General features: G+C 41.8%; 1 protein-coding gene across 1 annotated transcript in view; it reads left to right on the plus strand.

Annotated features, from left to right (window-relative positions):
- Nucleotides 1-9678: 9678 nt before the first annotated feature.
- Nucleotides 9679-25895, plus strand: part of RRAS2 (RAS related 2) — an 81202-nt gene continuing 64985 nt past the window's right edge. Inside the window, exon 1 of the mRNA XM_024255759.3 lies at nucleotides 9679-10103. Within this exon, the coding sequence (XP_024111527.1) occupies nucleotides 9996-10103 (108 nt within the window). The 5' untranslated portion in view covers nucleotides 9679-9995. The remainder of the gene's footprint in view (nucleotides 10104-25895) is intronic.

Raw genomic sequence — 25895 nt, forward strand, 5'->3', positions numbered from 1 at the left:
TAGCTGGGATTACAGGCGCCTGCCACCACGCCCAGCTAATTGTTGTAGTTTTAGTAAAGACGGGGTTTCACTATGTTGGCTAGGCTGGTCTCGAACTCCTGACCTCAAGTGATCCACCTGCTTCGGCCTCCCAAATTGCTGGGATTACAGGCGTGAGCCACCGTGCCCCTTCATGAATCTTTAAAACAACAATTGTCATGGTCCTGGTAAGAAGTGTGGATTAAAGAAAGACCTGTTTGGAGCTCCAAAAATTGGGCCTGGGTGCTACAGAGAGCTCGATTTTCAGGGCTTAGTCCCCTCAGAGCAGTAGGTATGCCTCTCTTTGGAAAGCTGCTGTAGAGAAGAAAGAGAAAAAGTAGCCATCACAATTCCCCTGAGTGACAGAAGGCTACATAAATGTTTTTGTGTATATTAACACTCATTCTCAGTTTTCCTAGAATAGTTAATTCTCCCAGATGATTTAACTCCCATACCTTTTTACATAAATAGATCATATGTGTATAATCTGGCTCCCACTTTGTCCATATCATTAACAAATATTTGCAAATAAAATTTTATATTTTTCTCATTAAAAAGAAATAGAGGCCAGGCATGGTGGCTCATGACTGTAATCCCAGTACTTTAGGGGGCCAAGGCGGGAGGATCACTTGAGGAGTTTGAGCAGCCTGGGCAACATAGCAAGACCCCATCTCTACAAAAAAAATTAAAAATTAGCCAGATATGGTGTCACATGCCTGCAGTTCCAGCTATTTGGGAGGCTGGGGTGGGAGGATGGCTTAAACTCAGGCCCTACTGCAGAGTGAACGCCAGCAATCTGTGGTATAACAAGCTCACCAGGTGACTCTGATGCTTACTAAAATTTGAAAATCACTAGAGCAGAATTCATTGCAGTTCAATACAGTGAGCCATGATTACGCCACTACACTCCAGCCTGGGCAACAGAGTGAGACTCTGTCAAAAAGAGAAAGAAAGAGACAGAGAGAGAGAGAAAGAGAGATGAGATTGCATTTCATTAAAATTAAAAAGATGCACATCCAAGAACATTATCAAGAGAGTAAAAAGACAAGCCATAGGATGGGAGAATATGTTTGCAAATCACATATCTGATAAAGGTTTAATATCCAGAATATATAAATAACTCCTACAACTCAACAACAAAAAGACAATCTGATTAAAAACTAGGCAAAGGACTTCAATAGACATTTTTCCAAAGAAGACATGCAAATGGCAAATAAACCTGTGAAAAGATGTTCAACATCATTAGTCATTAGGGAACTGCAAGCCAAAATTACAGTGATATATCATTTAAAACCTACTAGGATGGCTATAATAAAAAAATGAAAAATAAGTGTTGACAAGGATGTGAAGAAATTAAAACCTTCATACATTGCTAGTGAGAATGTAAAATGATGCAGCTGCTGTGGAAAACAGTGTGTCAGTTCCTCGAAAAATTAAATGTAGAATTACCATATGATCTAGCAATTCCACGATTTGGCATATCCTTGACAACAAGAATTCAAACAGGTACTTGTACACAAATGTTCATAGCGGCATTTATTCTTAAGAGCCAAAAAGTAGAAACAACCCAAATATTCTTCAATAGGTGAATGAATAAATAGTGTTATATCCATACAAAGGAATATTATCCAGCCATAACAAGAAATGAAGTATGAATATGTGCTACAACATGGATAAACTTTGAAATATTATGCTAAAAAAAATAAACCAGACACCAAAAGACAAATATTTTATGATTCTAGTTATATGTAATGTCTAGAATAGGAAAACTCATAGAGAGAAAGTAGATTAGAGCTTTCCAGGGGCTGGAGGTGGAAGAGAATGGGGAATTACTTTAAAAAAAGATAGAAAATACAAAAGGTAGAAAATAAAACTCAGCTGTGATTTCACTGTCTAGGATAACTGAGTATCCTGCCAGTCTTCATCTTTTTAAAAAAATCTATGCATAGTGACTAAGTACAAGCGTGGACTTCCTGGGTTCAAAATGCATTCTGTCATTTAGTAGCTATAGGACATCTCTGTGCTGCAGCTTTTTTGTATAATACAAATAATAACAGAACCCACTCAGATGGTTGATGGATTAAACTGGATAATGTTTTTTTTTTTTTTTTTTTGAGATGGAGTTTTGCTCTATCACCCAGGCTGGAGTGCAGTGGCACAATCTTGGCTCACTGCAAGCTCCGCCTCCCGGGTTCACGCCATTCTCCTGCCTCAGGCTCCCTAGTAGCTGGGACTACAGGCGCCTGCGACCACACCTGGCTAATTTTTTGTGTTTTTAGTAGAGACGGGGTTTCACTGTGTTAGCCAGGATGGTCTCGATCTCCTGACCTTGTGATCCACCTGCCTTGGCCTCCCAAAGTGCTGGGATTACAGATGTAAGCCACCACGCCCAGCCTTTAAACTGGATGTTTTAAATGGTTAGCACAGTGCCAGGTTCCTGGTAAGTGCTCAATAAATGACAGCTTATGTATTAATATATATCGGTATCTATCTATCTTGGTAATTGTAATTACACTGGATATACTGTTGTTTGTTTTTTTTCTTTTTTTGAGACAGAGTTTCACTCTTGTTGCCCAGGCTGGAGTGCAATGGTGTGATCTCAGCTCACTGCAACCTCCAACCCCCAAGTTCAAGGGATTCTCCTGCCTCAGCCTCCCAAGTAGCTGGGATTACAGGCATACGCCACCACACCCTGCTAATTTTGTATTTTTAGTAGAGACGGGGTTTCTCCATGTTGGCCAGGCTGGTCTTGAACTCCCGACCTCAGGTGATCTGCCCGCCTCGGCCTCCCAAAGTGCTGGAATTACAGGCAGGAGACACCATGCCTGGCCCAAAATATCTTATTTTCTAGTAACTGGCCAGTGGATAAAAATAAATATGTCTTAGACTGAGTAATGGATAAGCAACATAAATGTATTTCTGACAGTTCTGGAGGCTGGGAAGTCCAGATCAAAATGCTAGCAGATTTCATGTCTGGTGAGGGCTCTCTGCTTTACAGATGGTGCCTTTTATGGGTCCCTACATGGCAGAAGAGGCAAACAGTCTTCCTCAAGCCTCTTTTATAAGGGCATTGTGGTGGTTAATACTGACTGTCAGCTTGATTGGATTGAAGGATACAAAGTATTGATCCTGGGTGTGTCTGTGAGGGTGTCACCAAAGGAGATTAACATTCTGAGTCAGTGGGCTGGGAAAGGCAGACCCACCCTTAATCTAGATGGGCACAATCGAATCAGATGCCAGGGAGGCTAGAATATAAGCAGGCAGAAAAATGTGAAAAGAAAGACTGGCCTAGCCTCCCAGCCTACATCTTTCTCCCTTGCTGGATGGTTCCTGCCCTTGAACATTGGACTCCCAAGTTCTTCAGTTTTGGAACTCGGACTGGCTCTCCTTGCTCCTCAGCCTGCAGGTGGCCTATTGTGGGACCTTGTGATCATGTGAGTTAATAGTTAATAAACTCTCCTTTATCTATTCCTATTTCATTAATTATAGATTAATAAATAGATATCTATATATGTATTTCATTAATTCTGTCCCTCTAGAGAAGCCTGAGTAATAGAGGCACCAATCCCATTCATGAGGGCAGAGCCCTAATAACCTCCTAAAGGCCCCACCTTTTAATGTTATTACATTTAGTATTGAGTTTTAACATATGAATTTTGGTGGGGGGGATTAGACCATAGCACTTACCCTTCTCATTTCCTCATATAAGTAAAAATTATTTTTAATGGCCACATAGTGGCCATTGCATCATTGATTTAACCAAGTACCTGATGTTGAATATTTAGGGATTTTTCAATTTTTCATTATTTAAAAAATTCTATGGTAAGACCGGGTGTGGTGGCTCACACCTGTAATCCCAGCAGTTTGGGAGGTCAAGGCAGGCAGATAACCTGAGGTCAGGAGTTTGAGACTAGCCTGGCCAACATGGCGAAACCCTGTCTCTACTAAAAATACAAAAATTAGCTGGGCGTGATGGGGCGCACCTGTAGTCCCAGCTGCTCTGGAGGCTGAAGCACGAGAATTGCTTCAACCCAGGAGGCAGAAGTTACAGTGAGCCAAGATCACGCCACTGCACTCCAGCCTGGGTGACAGAGTAAGACTCTGTCTCAAAAAAAAAAAAAAAAAAAAAAAGCAATGGTGGATACCTCTGTTTGATTCTTTCTGGTAGCCATGCAGAAGAAGAGAGGTATGATTTTTGGCCCTGCTCAGCCTTCTGGGCTCTTGGGTTCCTAAGACAGTGTGCTACATTGAGATGGATCTCAAGGTGGGAGACAGAAATCTGAGTTCCAGTCATGCTTCTGCTCTATTTCCAGGTGATGCTGGGGACTGCTCTTCTCTCTGTGGGCCTTTGTTTCCCCATCTGTGAAAGGAGAGCTTTAGAGGGAATGAACTCAAGATGGCTTTTCTGTTCTAAGGCTCAATGATTCTCAGATCATCCTCTACTAAGCTGTGGATTTCTCCAGCACCATTACGGCCTTCCTCAGGGCTGTGTGTGTGTGCACACGCTTGAGCGTGTGTTTCAATTTCTATTCTTAGCAATGTGATCTTTAAACAAGGAATAGATTTGTGCTTATGTCTCATCTCAGATGCATGCTGCTCCTGCTGGGCTGTTTCATTCTCTGCCAGCCATTCATTCACATTAAAAGCAATGGCCCATTAAGGAAATAAGTGGATGATGCTCCTCCGTCACCCATGGTAAGTATTGCAGGCTCTGATCTGGGGGCTTGGCCTTCTTTGGCCACCAGGTCTTGGCTCTGTCTGTTGTAGCTACAGATGAGGTTAGAGGAATCTTGATTCTAGCATCTCCCTCTCCACTCTACCCTCAGATCCTGTCTTTGGGATGGGCCAGGGATGCTGTTTGGTCAATAATGGTTTGTAAAGATTATGAGTAACCAACAATCCAGATGAGATGGTCATTGTTTGTCCTGAAATAAAGAGTGAACAGGGATAAGTACCGTCCTCTAAGAGTTCTTGCTGTGGTGGTGTCTCAGAGTCACTTTATTTTATTTTATTTTTAGACAGAGTTTCGCTCTTGTTGCCCAGGCTGGAGTGCAATGGTGTGATTTTGGCTCACTACAACCTCCGCCTCCTGGGTTCAAGCGATTCTACTGCCTCAGCCTCCCGAGTAGCTGGGATTACAGGCAGGTGCCACCACACCCAGCTAATTTTGTATTTTTAGCAGAGATGGGGTTTCTCCATGTTGGTCAGGCTGGTCTTGAACTCCCAACCTCAGGTGATCCACCTGCCTCGGCCTCCCAAAGTTCTGGGATTACAGGCATGAGCCACCACGCCTGGCCTATTTTATTTTATTTTTTGAGACGGAGTCCTGCTCTGTTGCCCGGACTGGAGTGCAGTGGCACGATCTCTGCTCTCTGCAACTTCCGCCTCCCCGATTCTCCTGCCGCAGCCTCCCAAGTAGCTAGGATTACAGGCACACACCATCATGCCCAGCTAATTTTTTTGTACTTTTAGTAGAGACAGGGTTTCGCCATGTTGGCCAGCGAACATGTTGGAAGCACATCCTTCGTGGAGAACATTGTCATAGTAGTAGGATTTGCAAGCTCTTAAAGCCCACTAAAGCCAGGCAGGTAACAAATGGGTGGTGTGTGATAGAAGAGTGCTGGCGACTCTGATGAACAGGAGGATCTTAAGTTTTCTAAAACGCAGTCAGTATTTAGCTTTAGCTAGTTGTTGCCAGATAACGCCAGTCCAGTGTTGCTAGATATTCCACTTAATTTTTCCAAGAAGAGTTAGAAATCCTGATTTATTTGTGACATACCCTATTTTTAAATATCGGTAACCAATTCAAAATTTAAACAAAAAATTTGAATTGTAGGCCAAAACATATGCGCTGGCTAGATCTGGCTCTGAATCTGCCTGTTGAAATCTCTTGACAACACTTTAGCCAAACAAAAGCTTGATTTAAGTCAAAATGATGCAGTCAACAGCTCTCTTGACTGGCAGCATCACACTGCTTCTGTGATGTGAGGCTCTCTGGGGTTCTGGATAACACCCAGCTTGGCATGGAGCAAAGTGCTCTGAGCAGAGGAGTCAGGAGACCTGTTTCCTAATCCCTGCTAACAACTTGCTAGGTGACATTTGGGAAAGAAATTCTCTCCCTTGTCACAGGATTTCTTCTATAAAGTAAGGGGGATGATCTCTATTGTTCTTTCCAAGGTTCTAGATCATTCTTTTTCATGAAAATGTATGTACTTATTATCTGTCAGCTACCTGAAAAGGAAATTTTTCAGATTAAGTTGAAAATTCACCTTTAATTGGCTTGAGTGACAACTAGTTCTTCCTCTCCCATATTCTCCTGTGTCTTCAGTGATTTGTGTTTGCTTGGAAGTTTCTTTCTGCTGTATGCTTTTGGGGGTATTTTCTCAGGGAAAGAGCTCATTTTGGCATAGAAAGTCTGGGTGGGGTTGAGCATATGGACTTCTCATTTGCTGAATATTACGTTTGAGTCAAATAAAAAAAATAAAGGAATAGAGTTAATATGGGGAACATTCTGAAGTATAAAGCCACTTCCTTGAACTTCACAGTTCAAATGAAACCTTGCAATTGAATCTTTTTTCCTTGTAGCTTCACTGAGATGTAATATACACACAACAAAATCCACCCATATAAAGCATACAATCCAATGTTTTTAGTATATTTACAGAGTTGTGCAGTCAACACCACTATCTAATTTCAAAACATTTTCAACTCCTCAAAAAGACACTCCATACCTGCTATTGGTTGCTGTAGTCCTGCAATCACAAATCTGCTTCCTGTATCTATAGATTTGCTTATTCTGGACCTCTTATATAAATGGAATTATACAATATGTGGTCTTTTGTGTCTGTCTTCTTTCATTTAGCATAATGTTTTCAAGGTTTCTCCATGCTGTAGCATGTGTCAGGACTTCATTCCTTTTTATTGCCAAATAATATTCTATTGCGTGGCTATACGACATTTTTTTGTTTATCCACTTATCAGCTGAGGGACAACTGAGTTGTTTCCACTTTTTGGCTATTATATATAACAATGCTATGAACATTCACAAACAAGTTTTCATGTGAATATATGTCTTCATTTCTCTCAGGTACAGATAAGTAGGGGTGTAATTGTCAGGTTGTTGGTAACTCTACATTTAATCTTTTGAGGAACTCACACACACAGTTTTCCAAAGCAGTGGCATCATTTAACACACCTACCCGCAGTGTATGAGGGCTCCAGTTTCTTCACATCTTTAACACTTACCTGTCTTTTTAATTTTAGTCATCTCGTGTGTGTGAAGCAGTATTTCGATGTACTTTTTTTTTTTTTTTTTTTTTTGAGACAGGGTCTCACTCTGTTGCCCAGGCTGGAGTGCGGTGGCCCCGTGCTCGGCTCACTGAAACCTCCGCCTCCCAGGTTCCAGTGATCCTACTGCCTTGGCCTCCCAAAGTGCAGGGAATACAGACATGAGCCACAACAATTTCGTTTTGCTTATGATTTTGTGGGTCAAGTATTCAAGAAGGGTCGGGAGTGATGGCTCATGCCTGGAATCCCAGGACTTTTTTTTTTTTGAGACGGCTCTGTCGCCCAGGCGGGAGTGCAGTGGTGCGATCTTGTGATCTCGCGATCTTGGCTCACTGTAACTTCCGTTTCCAGCGTTCAAGCAATTCTCCCGCCTCAGCCTCCAGAGTGGCTGGGACTATAGGCGTGCACCACGCCCAGCTAATTTTTGTAATTTTTTGTAGAGACGAGTTTGGGCATGTTGGTCAGGCTGGTCTGAAACTCCTGGGCTCAAGCAAGCAATCCGCCTCCCTTGGCCTCCCGAAGTGTTGGGATTACAGGCGTGAGCCACTACAATTTTATTTTGCCCATGATTTTGTGGGTCAAATATTCAAGAAGGGCTGGGGGGTGATGGTTCATGCCTGTAATCCCAGCACTTTTTTTTTTTTTTTTTTTTTTGAGCCCACATTGTCGCCCAGGGGTGAGTGCAGTGGCGTGAACTTGGCTCACTGTCATTTCCGCGTCCCAAGCTCAAATGATCCTCCCACCTCAGCCTCCGGAGTAGCGGAGAGTACAAGTGCAACGCCACCACTCCGGACTAATTTTTGTATTTTTAGTAGAGATGCGTTTAGCCATGTTGGCCAGGTTGGTCTGGAACTCCTGGGCTCAAGTGATCCGCCCGCCTTGGCCTCCCAAAGTGCTGGGACTACAGGCGTGAGCCATTGCACCCAGCCATCCCAGCACTTTGGGAGTTCGAGACTACCCTGGGCAGCATAGAGAGACCTTGTCTCTTAAAAAAAAAAAAATTAACCTGAGCTTGATGGCATGTGCCTGTAGTCCCAGCTGCTAGGGAGGCTGAGGTGGAAGGATCACTTGAGTCCAGAAGTTGGAGGCTGCAGTGGGCCATGATTGTGCCACTACACTTCAGCCTGGGTGACAGAGGGATCTTGTCTCAAAAAAGAAAAAAAAAAAGATTTTTAAAAAAAGAATTCAGGATGGGCTGGGCTGGGTGGGTAGTTCTTGCTTGGGGTCTCTCACGCAGTTGCAGTCAGATGCTAACAGGGGATGCCGTCATTGGAAGGCTCGATTAGGCTGAGTGTCCAAGATGTCTCACTTAGATGGCTGGCAGGTGATGCTGGTGATCTGGTGGGAACTCAGTGGGACTTTTTTTTTTTTAATGGCATGTTGCTCCTGGCCATCAATCAGACTTCGACTGGCAAGCCTACATGTAGCCTCTTTAGCATGGCAGTCTTATGGTAGTCAAACTTCTGACTTTGTTCCTCCCGGAGTGAGAATACCAAGAGAACAGCTGCATGGCCTCTTCTGATCTAGCCTGGGAAATTAGGCAGCATCTCTTCTGCTGCATTCTACTGGTTCCAAATGAGTTACCAAGTAAGTCCAAGAACTTGCAGTCATGTTCCAAGATTGCTGTAAATGCTTCCTGTGTACCAGCACTGTTTTATGTGCTCATTTAATTCTTATTAAAAACCCCATGAGGCCGGGTGCAGTGACTCACACCTGTAATTCCAGCACTTTGGGAGGCCGAGGCGGGAGGATCGCTTGAGGCCAGGAGTTCAACCCCTCACACTCACACTCCTCATGTCCAATTACTGCACATTTGTCACACATAAACATAGCCACCATGACACTGTACTGACACATACAAAATCTGTCACATTCCGTTTTGCCCATGCAAGCTCAATCACTGACTTATTCTCCATGCTCAGCCACTGTCCCATTCTTCACACTGTCACAACCACCAGACCATCACACACTCAATTACTGTGGCACAGCTCTAATCCTCAATCACTGTCACATACTGTTTTTCACACAAATATGGTCACCATCTGTACTCTTAAAGCAGGGTATTTACTCTTCTATAAAATTGAGTTAATATGCCAACAGCCCTATTTTTCGCACACGCCGTCACATATTGTATTTTTCATCCACACAATCCCTTACATACACAATTAGGGTGACACACTCTTTCTTCGTCCCACTCCCAACTGACACCCACTCCCACACTCTTACGCACTCGCTTACTGGCTAGGGATTGGAGCGGCTTGTCCGTGGGGGTCTGAAGCCTGGGTTACCTCTCGAACCTCAGCCCGAAGCGGCGCGGCCCCGCCCCTCCCCGCCCCCTCATGCATATGCAGCACCTCAGCCTGGCAGCCCGGCCCCCAGACGGCCATTTGTGGCGGCGCTGGAGGCTGCGTTCGGCAGGCGCTGCGGAGACGCGTAGAGGAGCGCGCCCCCCGGCCGCTGCCGCCCCTGGCCCGTGCCGTCACCCTAATTCTCCGCGCCTCGGGCGGTACCCAGCCAGCCCCCAGCGCCGCGCTACCGCACTGACCGGCCCTCCCGACGCCTCCCGGTACCCGGGACCCCAGCCCGGCCGCTCGCCCGCAGCCCGCCGGCCGCACACGTCCCCGGAGCCGGGCCTAGGGCGGGCGGCAGCGGCGGCTCGGCGCAGTCAGGCTGGGCTCTGCGGCGTCCCCATGGCCGCGGCCGGCTGGCGGGACGGCTCCGGCCAGGAGAAGTACCGGCTCGTGGTGGTCGGCGGGGGCGGCGTGGGCAAGTCGGCGCTCACCATCCAGTTCATCCAGGTACCTGGAGCGGGCCTGCCCGAGGCGCCGGAGCGGCGGCGGGCGGGGGCTGGCGCTACCTGTGGCGGGGCGGCCGCCGCGACCTCGCCCCAGAGGCGCCTCGCGGGCCCGGGCCGGGGCCGGGGCCGGGGGGCGGGAGGGCGCGGGGCCGACTACGCTCCTGCCCTGCGGCCGCAGCGTCGCCCTCCTGCCTCCTCCTGGGCGCGGCGTCGCGGGAGTAGGGCTTCTCAGGAATGTGGTCGGGAGGGCGGAGCTGGCAGGGTGGGAAGCACCGATCCACCTTATCGCTCTGGCCGAGGCCGGAGACCTCCGGGAGAGGCTGGGCCACCGGGCCGGGCTTACTGCTCCAAGGGTCCGGGCGTGGGGCTGGGGCTGGAGCTGGAGCCCCGCGCGCTGCTTTGCCAGCCGCCTGCGGCCGCGCCTGCACCGTCGGGGCGATCGCGGTGGCAAGTTGGCCGCGACTCCGCGTGGTCTCCGGGCTTCCCCGCGCCGCCTGAGCCGGAGCTGCCCGCTTCAAGCACTGTGTATTTCTTTGTGTGTGTGTGTTATGCTCTTCTTATAAGTACTCTCTTAGGTAATATGTCCGGGTGGGAGTGTGTGGTAATGCCCCGGGGAAATGGTGGCTTCGAGGAAGTTAAAAATGTTCTCTGATGGGGTGAGACCATTTCCTAGGAATTCCTGATGCCGTCCTGCTTCTCGCCGTGCCTAGGTGGAGTTTGGGATGGGCCAGGCTAGGATATGACCGAGTCGTGCGTTGTTTTCTAACCACCCTCTCCCCCACCCCCAGCCCTCTCTAGTTGCCAGAGGCGGTAAGTCAGGGGTTTGTGGTAAAGAAAGGGGAGGTGGAATTCTTCCTTCTTAGAATTTGCTGTTGGGGAGAGGTTTGAGTAGTCTTTTTTGGGATTTTTAAAACACAAAGCCCCGATGTCTTTCTGCTTTTGTCAACCTAAAAGGTGTGGCATATGCTGGGAGACAACCAAGGTACCCTGTTATAACAGGTAACAAGGATATTTTTCACCGTATCTAGAGTATGAACGGTGAAATATTTTTTTCTGGTTTCCTTTACACCCATTTGTCATTAATTGGGATACCCGAATAGCTTATTTCACTTAGTGTTTATAGTGACATTAAAATATTGAGTACTGTAACAGATGTGATTGTCACCTTTCACATTGAGTAAATGAGCAATAATTGCTGCTATAATATTCCCTGGATTACTGCTGCTAAAACCTTTGTATCCAGGAAGAAAGGATGTTTTATGTAATGAGCATTTACAGTATGCTTATTAGTGGGTTAAAAAAATCACTGAGTAAGGGGTGAGATTGTTTTAAGTTTAGCAGGCTACAAAATCAGGGATGCTGTCAGGTTTCTATTTCCCTAGGGCGCAGAGAGATTGTACATATCTAATGGCAAAGCAAAACAATTTATAGCTAACCCTTTGGGGACTAGTCTGATGGCTGAGGGCGGGTGGGGGGTAAGCGGAGGAGAAGTCTAGGAGTGGGAGAATAATCTTGGGTTACAGTATTGGTAGTGTTATTTAAAAGATTTGAACCACAAATATTTACGTTTTTTTGAGGAAGGGGCCATGTGAATTATTTGAGCCCATGTTAATTAATTAAGGTGTTGGGCCTTTTTGTTTTGGGGAAGTAATGGTATTAAACCATTAAGAAAGCAGTAACTGGGCCTGGCGTCGTGGCTCACACCTGTAATCCCAGCACTTTGGGAGGCCGAGGCGGGTGAATCACGAGGTCAGGAGTTCCAGACCAGCCTGGCCAATTAGTGAAACCCCGTCTCTACTAAAAATAACAAAAATTAGCGGGGCGTGGTGGCGCGTGCCTGTAGTCCCAGCTACTCTGGAGGCTGAGGCAGTAGAATCGCTTGAACCCGGGAGGCGGAGATTGTAGTGAGCGGAGATTGTGCCTGGGCAACAGAACGAGACTGTGCCTCAAAAAAAAAAAAAAAAAAAAGCATTAATTGCTGTTTTCCTGATAATTTATAGAATCATTTGTTGAAGAAATACCCCCACTGTGAATAGTATAGTACCTAGATGCTCCAGATGATATTAAAGAAGGAAGCAGGTATGTATGAGGAAGACATATATGTACATAAAGAGTATGAACCTTGAGTCTTACAGACTTGAGCATGTGTGTCTTTTAAAGCTCTGTCATTTATCGGCTATGAGAACATGGCCAAAATACTCAGCCTCTCTGAGCCTCAGTTTTCTCGCCAGTAAAATGGGTCTGATTACACGTTCTTTATAACTTTTATGACAAAGATGGTAGCATTGTATCCAGCATGTTGTATGTGCTCAGTAATGGTAGGTGTTATCAGTGTTTATGCCTACAGTTCTGTAACATGTTTAAATGCAAAGGGAATTCAGACTCAGAAAAGTCTGTGGAAAAAATTGATGAAAGCACTATGTAGGCTTGGTGGTGGGGAGAATGGAAATGTCATATGTGGGAGTCATATGCTAGTTTGGAGAGAGGAGGTGGCAAGTGGGGAAGTGGGATTGATAGTTGATTTGGGACCTGTGATCTGGTCTCTGCAAAAAGGAGACTTTTTGGAGAGACAGGAACCCGACCACCTGAATGCAGTCTCAGCTCTACCACTTGCTGCATGTGTAATTTTAGGCAGGTTACTTAACTTCTCTGTACCTTAGTTTTCCCCATCTGTAAACTGGGGAAATACGGTGGACCACATATAGCTGTGAAATTAAATGAGTTAACATGTCAAGGGCTTAGAACAATGTCTAGTACAGTCTGTAGTAAAGCTGCATACATTTTTATATTAATTTTAGATTATGGAGCTAAGGCGATTTTTTTATATTTACACTTAATAGGGTAGCTATTCATTGCCTGACTCCTGGAATGTTAAAATTTATTCCACTATGATTGTTTAGCAGTAGTAACTGGAGAGAGAGAACACAACAGACTAATCATTTTAATAAGCAGAAGTCAGTTCTCTTGGTAGGAGATTAGAATGGCACAAATTGGACTTACTTTTTTAAGACTCCTGAAACACCAGACTGTTTTTACAATTTTCAGTATATATGTTTTCTACTATGTAATTTTGAACAGAAAAAAATATAAAATTGGGAACGGAGAATTTAAAAACAATGCCTTTTACATTAACTTTCTTTGACTTAGATTTGTTACCTTCTGTTCATATGAAGAGTTGCAAAATTAGGGAACTAACGTAATTAAATTGAAATACCTTTTCCTTTTTAAAAATAAATATAACAAATCATAAAGTAGCCATGATAAAATGTAAAGTATTATGTTATTTAATGAATATGTGTGTGTACATTACCTCCTCCTTTCTGTTGCTCATATTTCTTTGAAAAATGTATAAAGTTCTGTTGGTAGGTAGAACACCTAAATGATGAGTAAACTCTAGGTAGGAAATGACTTCAGGATGGTACAGAGTGGTTAGGAGAGACCGCTGGGTGTGTGGGGTCTACATCTCTCTACCCAGGTGACCTTGAGTAGTTTCTTAATCTGCCTTTATCTCGACTGGGCTTCTGTTTCTTCTCCATGATATGTTGGGTTTGGCTGAACACATTTCTGCACCTTTGAAATTCTAGGAGTGTTTTTTTTTTTTTATTCATCTAACTAGCTGTGTCTTTAGTCAAGTTTCTTAGGTTCTCTAAACCCAAGTTTCATCATTTGAGAAGGGAGAATAATATTAAATAATAGTACCTTTAGGGTTTTTGGAGTAAATAAAATAATGCAGGTAAATCATCCAGCACTGTGCCATCTACAGAGTAAGCAAATAAGAATTGTTGGCTGGGCATGGTGGCTCACACCTGTAATCCCAGCATTTTGGGAGGCCAAGGTGGGTGGATCACTTGAGGTCAGGAGTTTGAGACCAGTCTGGCCAACATGGTGAAACCCCACCTCTACTAAAAATACAAAAATTAGCCGGGCGTGTTGGTGCGTGCTTGTAATCCCAGTTACTCGGGAGGCTGAGTCAAGAGAATCACTTGAACCTGGGAGGTGGAGGTTGCAGTGAGTCAAGGTTGCGCCATGGCACTCCAGCTTGGGCAGCAGAGTGAGACTCCGTTTCAAAAAAAAAAAAAGGAATTGTTACTTGGTTTTATTTGCTGCTGTTAGTTCTGTATCTTGGTGTTCCTCCAAAACAAAATTTGTAATTTATTCATTTTTCTTTGACACATAATCTGGTCTATTACTTTAAGTCTTCATTGCCCTCTCCTTCCTAGCTCAACCCTATACTCCCCTCCTTACTTCTGTGTGGTATTCAGGTGATGAATGTGGATTCCGTTTTGAGTTGGAGAAATTTCTTTTTGTCAGTTTGGATTTGATTTTAAGAAATAATGAGGTAAGCATTTAATTTTGGGGTTAGTGCTTTATCTGGTAACTCTGAGAAAAGGCCATATATGTTTTAAAAATTTACGGGGAGAAGTATCCCAGTTTATATATTTTTTTAGCATGTTAACTTTTTATTCAACAATTTGCCAGATTTTGAGGTAGGTAGGGGTTAGCTGATTTCTCACGTCTTGAATTTCAGTCAGTCCTATGACCTGTTAGTCTGGACCCAGCATTGCTTTTTAAAAGTTTGTCCTTTGCTGAGTGCTTTTTCATTGCTTTTTCCTGGGGCAGAGAGCCGAGAAGAGATTTCAGGAGATTTGTGTTAATAGTTAATTGATCCACATGTGAAGGTTGTGAGTTTAAATTCCCAATTTGCTGTTCCATTGCTACATCTTGAAGATTTTTCCTGCAATTAAAAACTACTTAAACTGTTAACTTTTATCTGTGATTTTGAAACTAGACATTTTTAGTGTGTAAACTTTTTTAAACATTAATGTAATGAATTGTTAGCATTGAAAAATAAGACACCTGCCCCCAAAGTGGTACCATACTAAAGGTTTTCTTGTTTGGGGAACAGTTGAAATGGTCCTGCAGGCAATTCCTAGATAAAATTTCTGTACACCCAAGGTAGAACATTTTCTTATAGAGGATGACTGCCTTTGGAGAAGAAGGAAATTTTAACCTGCAGTTTCTTAACTTACGTCTTATTCTTAAGTGTTTTTGTTCATTCTCTTTCTCTTTGTGTCTGTGTGTGTGTGTGTGTTTGTGTGCATGCGTACCCCTGTTTTGGGATAAGGAAGTTGTAGGAGTTGAGTGGGGACACTTCTTTTTTTTTTTTTTTTTTTTTTTTTTTGAGACGAAGTTTCGCTCTTGTTCAGGCTAGAGTGCAGTGGTGCAATGGCATGATCTTGGCTATCTGCAACCTCCACGTCCTAGGTTCAAGCGATTCTCCAGCCTCAGCCTCCCAGGTAGCTGGGATTATAGACAGGCATGTGCCACAACACTCGGCTAATTTTGTATTTTTAGTAGAGATGGAGTTTCACCATGTTGACCAGGGTGGTCATGAACTCCTGACCTCAGGTGATCCACCCGCCTGGGCCTGCACCATGCCTGGCCGAGTGGGAGCACTTTTGTTGAGTAGGTCAAGAATACGGCTTTCCCTTGGTAGATAACAGGCTACTGCTTACTGGGATGGGATTTTAATTCATCTGATTGCTGAAATATCATGGTCTTTCCTAAGCTTTGAATAAAAATAGTCTGTTCCATTCAGTTAGGAAAATAAATTGATAACTTTAAATTGGGGGAGGAGAGTGGGAAGAGACTTTCTTAAAGCTATTAAAAAAAAATTTTTAGCTGGGCACGGTGGCTCGCTCCTGTAATCCCAGCACTTTGGGAGGCTGAGTTGGGCGGATCACTTGAAGTCAGGAGTTTGAGACCAGCCTGGCCAACATGGTGAAACCCTGTCTCTACTAAAAATACAAAAATTAGCTGGGTGTGGTGGTGGGCGCCTGCAATCCCAGCTACTACTCAGGAGCTGAGGCAGGAGAACTGCTTGAACCTGGGAGTCGGAGGGTTGTAGTGGGCGGAGATCATGCCACTGCACTCCAGCCTGGGCAACACAGCAAGACTACATCTCAAAAAAAAAAAAATATATATATATATATTTTAAAGGTTTCTTTTTCAAATTAAAGTTGGTCTTTAAAATTGAAACATTTTGTGATGCCACTTGAACGCCTTTGTTTTTGGTTGGGGAAAATGGTCTTTAGGATATTAATTCCACTGTGCCTTCCTTAATGAAAAGTGATAATGAGTAAAGGATTTTCTCTTTGCGTGCAGACAGTATGGAGTTAATAGTCATGAATTTTGTTGAAAGGCCTTGATCTTGAATTACTTTGGGCAGAGCTACCGAGTCTGTTTGAGATTGAAACTTAAAACTATTGTACTTGGTAGGCCTTAGATTTATTTCTTTTTGCAGAGAAAAATGTGTTTCAAAGATGCAAAGAAATATAAATTGTCTTAAATTGTACTTGAGAATAATTGGACTGAGCTCCTTGATGTCTTATAAATTATATTTTTAGTGTTTTATAAAAGCCATGTGATTATTTGTTGCATAGCACTGAACAGCTTTAACTTATAGTTTAATTAAAAATACAGTCAATTTATTGTTGGTATATACTAACAGTTTAATATTGCCATCTTTAACTTACTGTCACCTTATACAATGATTCTTTTTTCTGGGAGAAAGCTCTTTATCCATGTAAGTGAAATTCAGCAGTAGAAATAAGAATATAAGTGTTAAAAAGACATCCGATGTTGCTTTCTTCTTTGACTTTAACCAGATTTCCCAAATGGTAACATTTTACTATATTTGCTTATTCCCTGCAATACATGGTTTTTAAAATCATTTGAGTGTAAGTTGAAGACATGATGCCACCCTTATCCTTAAATATCTCTTTGTGTTTTTCCGAAAAACCAGGGCATTTGCTTTCTTCTTTTTTTTTTTTGAGACGGAGTCTCACTCTGTCACCTAGGCTGGAGTGCAGTGGCGCAATCTTGGCTCATTGCAACCTCTGCCTCCTGGGTTCAAGGCATTCTCCTGCCTCAGCCTCCCGAGTAGCTGGGATTACAGGCGCCACCACCACACCTGGCTAATTTTTTTTTTTTTTTTTTTTGAGATGGAGTTTCACTTTTGTTGCCCAGCCTGGAGTGCAGTGGTGCGATCTTGGCTCACTGCAACCTCCACCTCCCGGGCTCAAGCGATTCTCCTGCCTCAGCCTCCTGAGTAGCTGGGATTACAGACGCCTGCCACCATGCCCGTCTACTAATTTTTGTATTTTTAGTAGAGACGGAGTTTTGCCATGTTGGCCAGGCTGTTCTTGAATTCCTGACCTCATGTGATCCACCCGCCTTGGCCTCCCAAAATGCTAGGATTACAGGTGTGAGCCGCTGTGCCTGGCTGCATTTGCTTTCATGAATAAAATATACTAATCTAACTCAGAAATTAACATTGATTTGTTATTATACGATTATCTGATGTGTAGAATTTGTTTGAAATTTGCCAGTTGTTCCAGTTATGCCTTTTATAGCAAAAGAAAATCTCAGATTATCCAATTCATTATTTCCATGTCTTTCTTACTTTGGAACAGTTCTTTAGTCTCTGTGTTTTATGACATTGATATCTTTAAAGAGTACAAATTAGTTACTTATAGAGTCCCCTCAATTTGGGTTTGGCTGATGTTTCTTCATGATTAGATTCAGGTTATGCATTTTTTGGGGGGCAGAAATAATACAGAAATTATATGTTATTAGGTGACGTAAGAGGTATTTATTTGACCACATACATGCCTTTTGACTCAGCAATCCCAAATCTCAGAATTTACCCAGAAGATGCACTTCCCACAGTATGAAAATACACATGTACAAGGTTGCAGCATTTCTTAATTACAAAAATTACAAGCAGTCTACGTGTAGGAATATCCAATGGAGCATTATGCACCTGTGAAAAAGACTGAGGGCATGATTAACTGATATGGAGTGCTTTCTTGGATATGTTGTTCAGTTGTCTTGGTTTGTCTTGCTTTCAAACAAGCTTGTCCAACACTCAGCCTGCGAGTGGCATGCGACTCAGGACAGCTTTGAATGTGGCCCAAGACATTCATAAAGTTTCTTAAAACATGAGATTTTTTTTTGCAATTTTCTTTTAACCTAGTCAGCTATCGTTAGTTTAGCGTATTTTATGTGTGGCCCAAGGCAATTATTCCAGTGTGGCTCAGGGAAATCAAAAGATTGGACACCCCTGCCCTATAGGAATACCTGAGGCTGGGTAATTTATAAAGAAAAGAGGTTTTGTTGGCTTAGAGTTTTGCAGGCTGTACAAGAAGCACGGTACTAGCATCTACTTCTGGTGAGAGTGTAAGGAAGCTTCCATTCATGACAGAAGATGAAGGGGAGAGGCATGTGCAGAGATCACATGGTGAGAAGGAAGCAAGCCAGTGGGGGAGGCGCCAGGCTCTTTTTAACAACCAGCTGTGGTGGAACTAATAAGTAAGAGCTCAGTCACACCCCAGTCCCAGGGAGGGCATTAATCTATTCATGAGGGATTCACCCCCATGACCCAAACACCTCCCATTAAGCCCCACCTCCAACTTTGGGGATCAGATTTCAATATGAGATTTGGAGGAATCACACAAACCAAACTTACAGAATCAGTGAAAAAAAAATGCAAAAGTATCTACTACTGTGTGTATACTACCTTTTGTGTAAGAAAGAAGGAGAAGTAAGAAAATATGTATATATTCATTCATTGGGGCAAAAACAAAACACAAAGATAAATTGGAGGTTGATAAGATTGATTTCCTAGAGGATGGGTAAAAAGGTATGCGGTGGAAAGGATAGAGGGAATGGGGGCAGGGACCCTTCTGAGGATACCTTTCTGACTTTTGGAACCATGTTAATGTTTCACATACTGAGTATATAAGCAGCAAACACACCAACCAAATCAACTGATGACAAAAAAAACCCACCTTAATGGGGAGTACAAATAGAAACAAATGAACTGAACCGTATTTCAAATGAGTAACTTAACTACACTGAAGGAGTGAAAAACAACTAATTTAGATAACTTTTGATCCTAGTATTTGAACTCTGTCCTCAGGATAAAGACAAAAAGATTGAAACAAACATTGAACTCTAGTTAATAGAGTTAACTAGAATTTTTGGTTTTTGTTGTTGTCATAAAGGCATGGGTTTGCAATTTTGAAGCAATTGTCTATACTGTTATAAGCAAATAAGTAAATATATTGTGGAAAATGGGAGCCAGTTTCTCACTGTTGGAGAAGGGAGTTAACAAAGGTGAAAAATGTGAAGGTTAAAATGAACTCTGATGTTTGATTGGAATTTGAAGATAGTGGCATAAATTCATGGTTTTAGAAGTATGTAGATATAGGCCGGGCGTAGTGGCTGACACCTGTAATCCCAGCACTTTGGGAGGCTGAGGCGGGTGGATCACGAGGTCAGCAGATTGAGACCATCCTGGCTAACACAGTGAAACCCCCCTCTATACTAAAAATACAAAAAAAAAAAAAAAAAAAATTAGCCGGGTGTAGTGGCGGGCGCCTATAGTCCCAGCTACTCAGAAGGCTGAGACAGGAGAATGGCATGAACCTGGGAGGTGGAGGTTGCAGTGAGCCAAGTCGCACCACTGCACTCCTGCTTGGGTGACAGAGCAAGACTCTGTCTCTAAAAAAATAAATTAATTAATTAATAAATGAATACAAAAAATTAGCCAGGTGTGGTCGCGGGCGCCTATAGTCCCAGCTACTTGGGAGGCTGAGGCAGGAGAATGGCATGAACCTGGGAGGCGGAGCTTGCAGTGAGCCGAGATCGCGCCACTGCACTCCAGCCTGGGCAACAGAATGAGACTCTATCTCAAAAACAAGAAACAAAAAAAGAAGTATGTAGATATAGAAATAGATCTCATTATGGATACACACGCGTACATCTGTACATCTTTTTCCACTTCTGTCTGCTAAGATGGCCAGGAAGCGGTGATACCCCTTTAGCAGTGAGATCACCTAGCACTAGATCTTGGTTTCTAAATACCATTAATACTATTCTCTACTGGAAGGAACCTTAGAGAAATGGTGGATTCCAGAATAGGGGAAGGAAAAAATACAAAATATGCTTGGAGCATCTTGTAATCTCATAAGGGAGTGCTCAAAAAAGTAAAATGATGGGGATATTTGAAAGAGACACAGGAGTCAGCCTGGCAAAACTCCCATTGACTGACTATAGGGCAATTTAATCATTGAAATAAATAAGGCAGTACTTGTTTATTTCCCATAAATAGAGTAAGGATCTATGATAAATAAATGATCTAGAAGTCCTTAATGTAGAATTCTGACTAATGAATGAACATAAAGGAAAAGGTGGAATTAGTAAGTTGCCTTTTGGCAATTATAACAGTTGATTTAAGTAAGAACCATAAATGGATCTTAAAACTAAGTGGGTAAAAATGGATGTTAAAACTAGTATGTGAAAGTTTGAGAGTAGTAGATGTTAATACAGTCTCAAAGTATGTTCTCATAAGTTATTATTAATTTTATAGGGGGAAAATAACAACTTTACAGGGGGAAATCTGACACCAACTTGCCCATGTGATGAAAGTCAACATCTTTGATGTTACTCTAGGTAATAATAATGAGCAGAGTTTGTTTTACTTTGTTATGCTAATGAGATCTTGTCTTTATAATTAGTTCAGCGAGGCATTGAATGAAATTAAGCCTAAAGGAACCAAGCAGAGCATAAAGGGGACCAGGTTTTTTTCTGTTTAAAAAATATATCTTCTTAATTTTGTAGCCACATGTCTTGGGAGGGAAAGATTGATAAATTTAGGTTAGGCTAGTAAGGTTTTGGCCATAAACTCTAATCTTTATTTAGCATAATAACTTCCTCCCTTTGCACCAACTGTGTCTTTTGCTGTACAACTGTTTTTGGTTTTTTTTTTGTGTTCTGTGGTGGTTTTTGGAAAATAGATTTTTTTTTCTACTGGAATTTATCTTAAAAATTATTTATATTCTTTAAAAAATTTTAAAGACAGGGTCTTGCTCTGGTGCCCAGGTCAGGCTGTAGTGTAGTGGTGTGATAACAGGTCACTGCACCCTCGGAACTCCTGGGCTGAAATGATCTTCCTGCCTCTGCCTCCCAAAGCGCTGGGATTACAGGTGTGAACCATCTGTCCCTGTGTAAAATGATTTATATTTTTAAACATACTTAATTAGGGAATCAGAAAATAGTGTCTTATTCCCAGTTATGGAAAATGAGAATTAAGCAGTTTTGTTAACCCTGTTTCTACCCACTCCTTTCGTACATTTTTTTGTCCTTATTTACAACAACCAAAATTGTGTCAGATTCAGTATTTTTAAAAGATTTCAGAAGTCTTCTGCATTCTGTTTTGTTATTACAGTTACAATAGTTAATACCCATTGGCATTAATCCCTTTGTCATTAAGGGTTATTGCTTTTATTTGCCATTTCTATCATTCTACCTGGTTTTAGTGTTTACAAACAATTCTCATGAACAGCTAGTTTTAATTAATTATTTTTAAAATCGTCTTTATTTAGAGACAGGGTCTTGCTCTGTTGTCCAAGCGGGAGTGCAGCGGCATGATCATAGCTTACTGCAACCTTGAAACTCCTAGGCTTAAGTAACCCTCCTCCTGTCTTAGCCATCTGAGTAGCTAGGACTACAGGCATATGCCACCATGCCCATCTAACTTTTTTTATTTTTATTTTTTAGAGATGGGGTCTCATTTTGTTGCCTAGACTAATCTTAAACTCCTGGCCTCAAGCAATCCTCCCACCTTGGCCTCCCACAGGGCTGGTATTATAGGCGTGAACCACTCTGCCTGGCCTTTTTATTTTTAAATTGACAGATAAAATTGTATGTATTTATTATGTACAACATGGTGTTTTGAAGTATATATACATTGTGGAATGACTAAATATAGCTAACATATGTATTATGTCACATAGTTGTCATTTTTGTGGTGAGAACACGTAACATCCACTCAGCTTTTTACAAGAGTACAATATATTGTTATTAACTATAGTTACTATGTTGTACAGCTGCTTTTTATTTTGAATTGTGATTTAAAGAACATTTCCAAGTACTTTTTACTGAAAATATATCTAAGATTAAATTTACTTTTGCATGATAAATGATGATTTGGCTGGGTATAAAATTTTTGGGTTCCAACATTTTTGTGTTATAACAGTAGAGGTCCTGCTTTGTTATCTTTGTCTGGCCTCAAGTTTCTGTAGAAGTAACTTCACTAGGTGTATGCTTGCAGCATTCTCTTATCATTGGAAATGGACACATTTATCAGGATATGACTAGAAGTTTTTCTCTGTCACTAGTATTCTCAGGGAAATGATGAAACACTCTCAGGTCTGGGAAGACTTTCTTCTCCAATTTTGTATTCATTTTTTTCAATTATCTTCTGAAATACCTATTATTTACGCATTGATTTTCTGTAACTTTTATAGTACATTGTTTTAAGTTAGGTAATGAAAAGGATAAGATCCTCTCTATTCTAGGAAGATTTATCAAATTTGTCTTCTCCATCCTTGATGAAATTTTCTGGATGTCACACATAATTACTGTCTCCAAAACATATTTAGTGCCCTTGATTTCTCGGTCTGATATCGAACAACAGTAATGTTCTCTTGTCTTTTCAGAAGGCCACAAAACTGGTATTTTTGTAAAGCTTGATACTATTTAATGAAACAACTTCCAGGGAAGTGATTTTTCTTTGTGTGGAAGAATATATTTGTTTTTCTTGTTTATTCATGAAGAGTTGTTTTGGTTTAGGAAGTTAAGAGCTGGTCATCTCTCAGAATTGCTTTGGGGTACTGAGATTTCTGCTTTGTTTTGGTGCTGAACAGCAAGTTGATATTGGAGAGCTTCAATTTCTTGGAGATTATCAGTAGCAGAATTTCAACAAATACGAAATTTTATTAAATCCTCTAAATCTTAATCTCCAAATATGGGCTTTTTGCTGAGAGGTATAATTTTGTAGAATTAGAGATGTTTAAAAGGGATAGTTTTCAAGTTTTTAAATCCTTCATACCTCAGCTTTCTGCAGTGAGGCAAGTGGAAGAGTGTGTGTATTCTTAAAAGAAGGTTATGGATTAGAAAACGATCCTTTTTTCCTTCTTTTGTTCTTCTGTAGCTCAGACCTTGAACAACGATCTGTGTCTGGTTCACCTTCACATTATCTTAAACCCTGTAAGCACTAGACTATAAGTATTTTAGTAGAGGACTTTATATATTTGGTATGCTTTGTCTGTATCTGTGTCTCTTAGTTATATTTGTACATTTTATTCATATTTGCATTTTCAGAATCGTAGACTAGGAATACCTTTGTTACACAGAACTAAGCACAACAAAATATTTGTTGCTGTTTGCTAGTATCAAGTTTTGAGTGGAGGCCAGGTGCGGTGGCTCACGCTTGTAATCCCAGCACTTTGGGAGGCTGAGGAGGGCAGATCACTTGAGGTCAGGAGTTCCAGACCAGCGTGGCTGACATGGTGAAACCCTGTCTCTACTAAAAATACAAAATTAGCCGGCATAGTGGCACGCGCCAATAATCCCAGCTACTTGAGAAGCTAAGGCAGAAGAATCGCTTGAACCCAGGAGTGGAGGTTGCAGTGAGCTGAGATCACGCCACTGCATTCCAGTCTGGGTGACAGTGAGACTGTCTCAAAAAAAAAAGTCTTGAGTAGGACACAGGAAATAAATAGTGGAAAAAAGAGGACTTTGGAAAGATGAGTTGTATTATCTATTATGGTTCCATAGCATCTAGTTACTGAAGAAGAAAAAGAACTGGCTATCATTTTGGATTTCAGAGATCATATGTGGCATATACATTTTGAATCTTGAGTTTTAGAAGTTGATCCCTAGCATTCGGTTTTAGCCAAAATAGTCTTTGGAGAAGATAGTCCTCTCTTAATTTCTCTCTGGCAGTTCTGACTTGGGAAGTGTACAACAGTCTGAGAGTAAAGTCTTAAAAGTTGTAACTTTTGTCTTATTTCCTCATGAATTTTCTCCTAATGCCTATTTTTGGTTAATGACGATGTGGTTGACATTTCAATAGTCAAAAGATGTGAGCTGAAAGGAAAGGTAAGCAGGTAGTCAAGTCAAACTGCAGAGGAAGATTTGTGATAGATTTAATGTTTAAGTTTCAGAAATCACATGGAAAAGACATGTGGCTATTAAATTTGTAATTTTGTCCTTTTTGCCTCTAAAATTAAGATGTGTCAACTAAGGGAAATTTGCCCCATGCAAGTAGGCTTGTGTGCAGATACATAGAGGCATACATTTTACTTGAGGAAGGAGTGAATTTAAGGTTAGAGAGAGGTTTGTGGGTTTTTGGAATAAAAAAGTGGAAATGTGAAACAAAAGTTAAGTCTGATAATTTAATGATGAGTTGCAGATGTTTAAATTAATGATTGTAGTAGCTTAAGTACTACATGAATTATTATTTTCAGATAATGGCATGGACTTTCCATGCCAACAAATCGGTTTAAGTGAACTACTTAAAAATTTTTTTTTAAATTATTTTGTTTGAGACAGGGTCTCCCAGGCTTGAGTGCAATGGCACAATCATGGCTTACTGCAGCCTTGACGTCCCCGGCTTAAGTGATTCTCCTACCTCAGCCTCTCCGGTAACTGGGAGTACAGGCGTGCGCCACCATGCCCGGCTAATTTTTTTTTTTTTTTGGAAAGATGGGGGTTTCGCCTTGTTGCCCAGGCTGGTCTCAAACTCCTGGACTCAAGTGATCTGCCCACCTTGGCCTCCCGAAGTGCTGGGATTACAGGGAACTACTTTATTTTTGTTTTGTTTTATTTTATTTTATTTATTTATTTATATTTGAGACAGGGTCTCACTCTGTCACCCAGGCTGGAGTGCATTGGTGTGATCTCGGCTCACAGCTACCTCCTTCTGCCGGGTAGAGGCGATCCTTCCACCTCAGCCCCGGAAGTAGCTGGAAGTGCCACTAATTTTTGTATTTTTTTGGTAGAGACGGGGTTTTGCCATGCTGCCCAGGCTGTTCTCAGACTCAGGCTGAGCTCAAGCGATCTGCCCGTGTGCCTTGGCCTCTCAAAGTGCTGGGATTACAGGCGTGAGCCACCACGCCTGGCCTACAGGGAACTACTTTAAAATTATCAAGTGACTTAATGTGAAAAATTTCTGATAACCACTGCGAGATGTTTTATGACAAAGCACTTTCATTCATTTGAAAGTTAATTAAGAATGGAGTAGGAATGGTGAGGTTGCATATTAGTAATTCAAATTTAAGTTTTGAGTCTTTGGGTTATTTCCTTACTATTATGAAGCCTAAGAGGTGTGAAAATAGTATGGAAAACTTTGTCTTCTGTTCCCTATTAGTTTGTAATTTTTAGTTTTTAATTTTATATTTAGAGACAATTGTGTTTATTTTGTCTCCTTCCTCAAATCATTGCAAAGTATGTATTTAGTGTATATTTCTTTGTAGTGAGAGTTTCAGAAAGAAGCCATTGGCTGAGCTGATTATCCAATGAAGTTGTCTGACATGAGTTACTTTAGTTTGTGGTTTTAGATGAACAGTACATGGTGCACAGCTGTTGCTCAAACAGCTTTGTTCCAGCTGTCTTACTGGCCTGTCACAAAATACCCCACATTCCTTTTCTTTTAAAAACAGAACCTCTTGTAATATTCTGTACTTTATTACTTAAAATGGTTCTAGTAATTAGTGAATTTTCTTCATTTTTACTCCTATCAATAGCTGTTTAGAGTAATGCCAAAATGAATTATGTGTAATAGATTTCAGCCTTGTCATATTTTTAATTCTTTGAAGATTAAAGTTGCAATTGTGAAATATGGATATGAGACAAGTTAAGTGATTAACATTGAAAAAGGCAC

The sequence above is a fragment of the Pongo abelii genome, chromosome 9, assembly GCF_028885655.2.
Source record: "Pongo abelii isolate AG06213 chromosome 9, NHGRI_mPonAbe1-v2.0_pri, whole genome shotgun sequence".
NCBI classification, from domain to species: Eukaryota; Metazoa; Chordata; class Mammalia; order Primates; family Hominidae; genus Pongo; species Pongo abelii.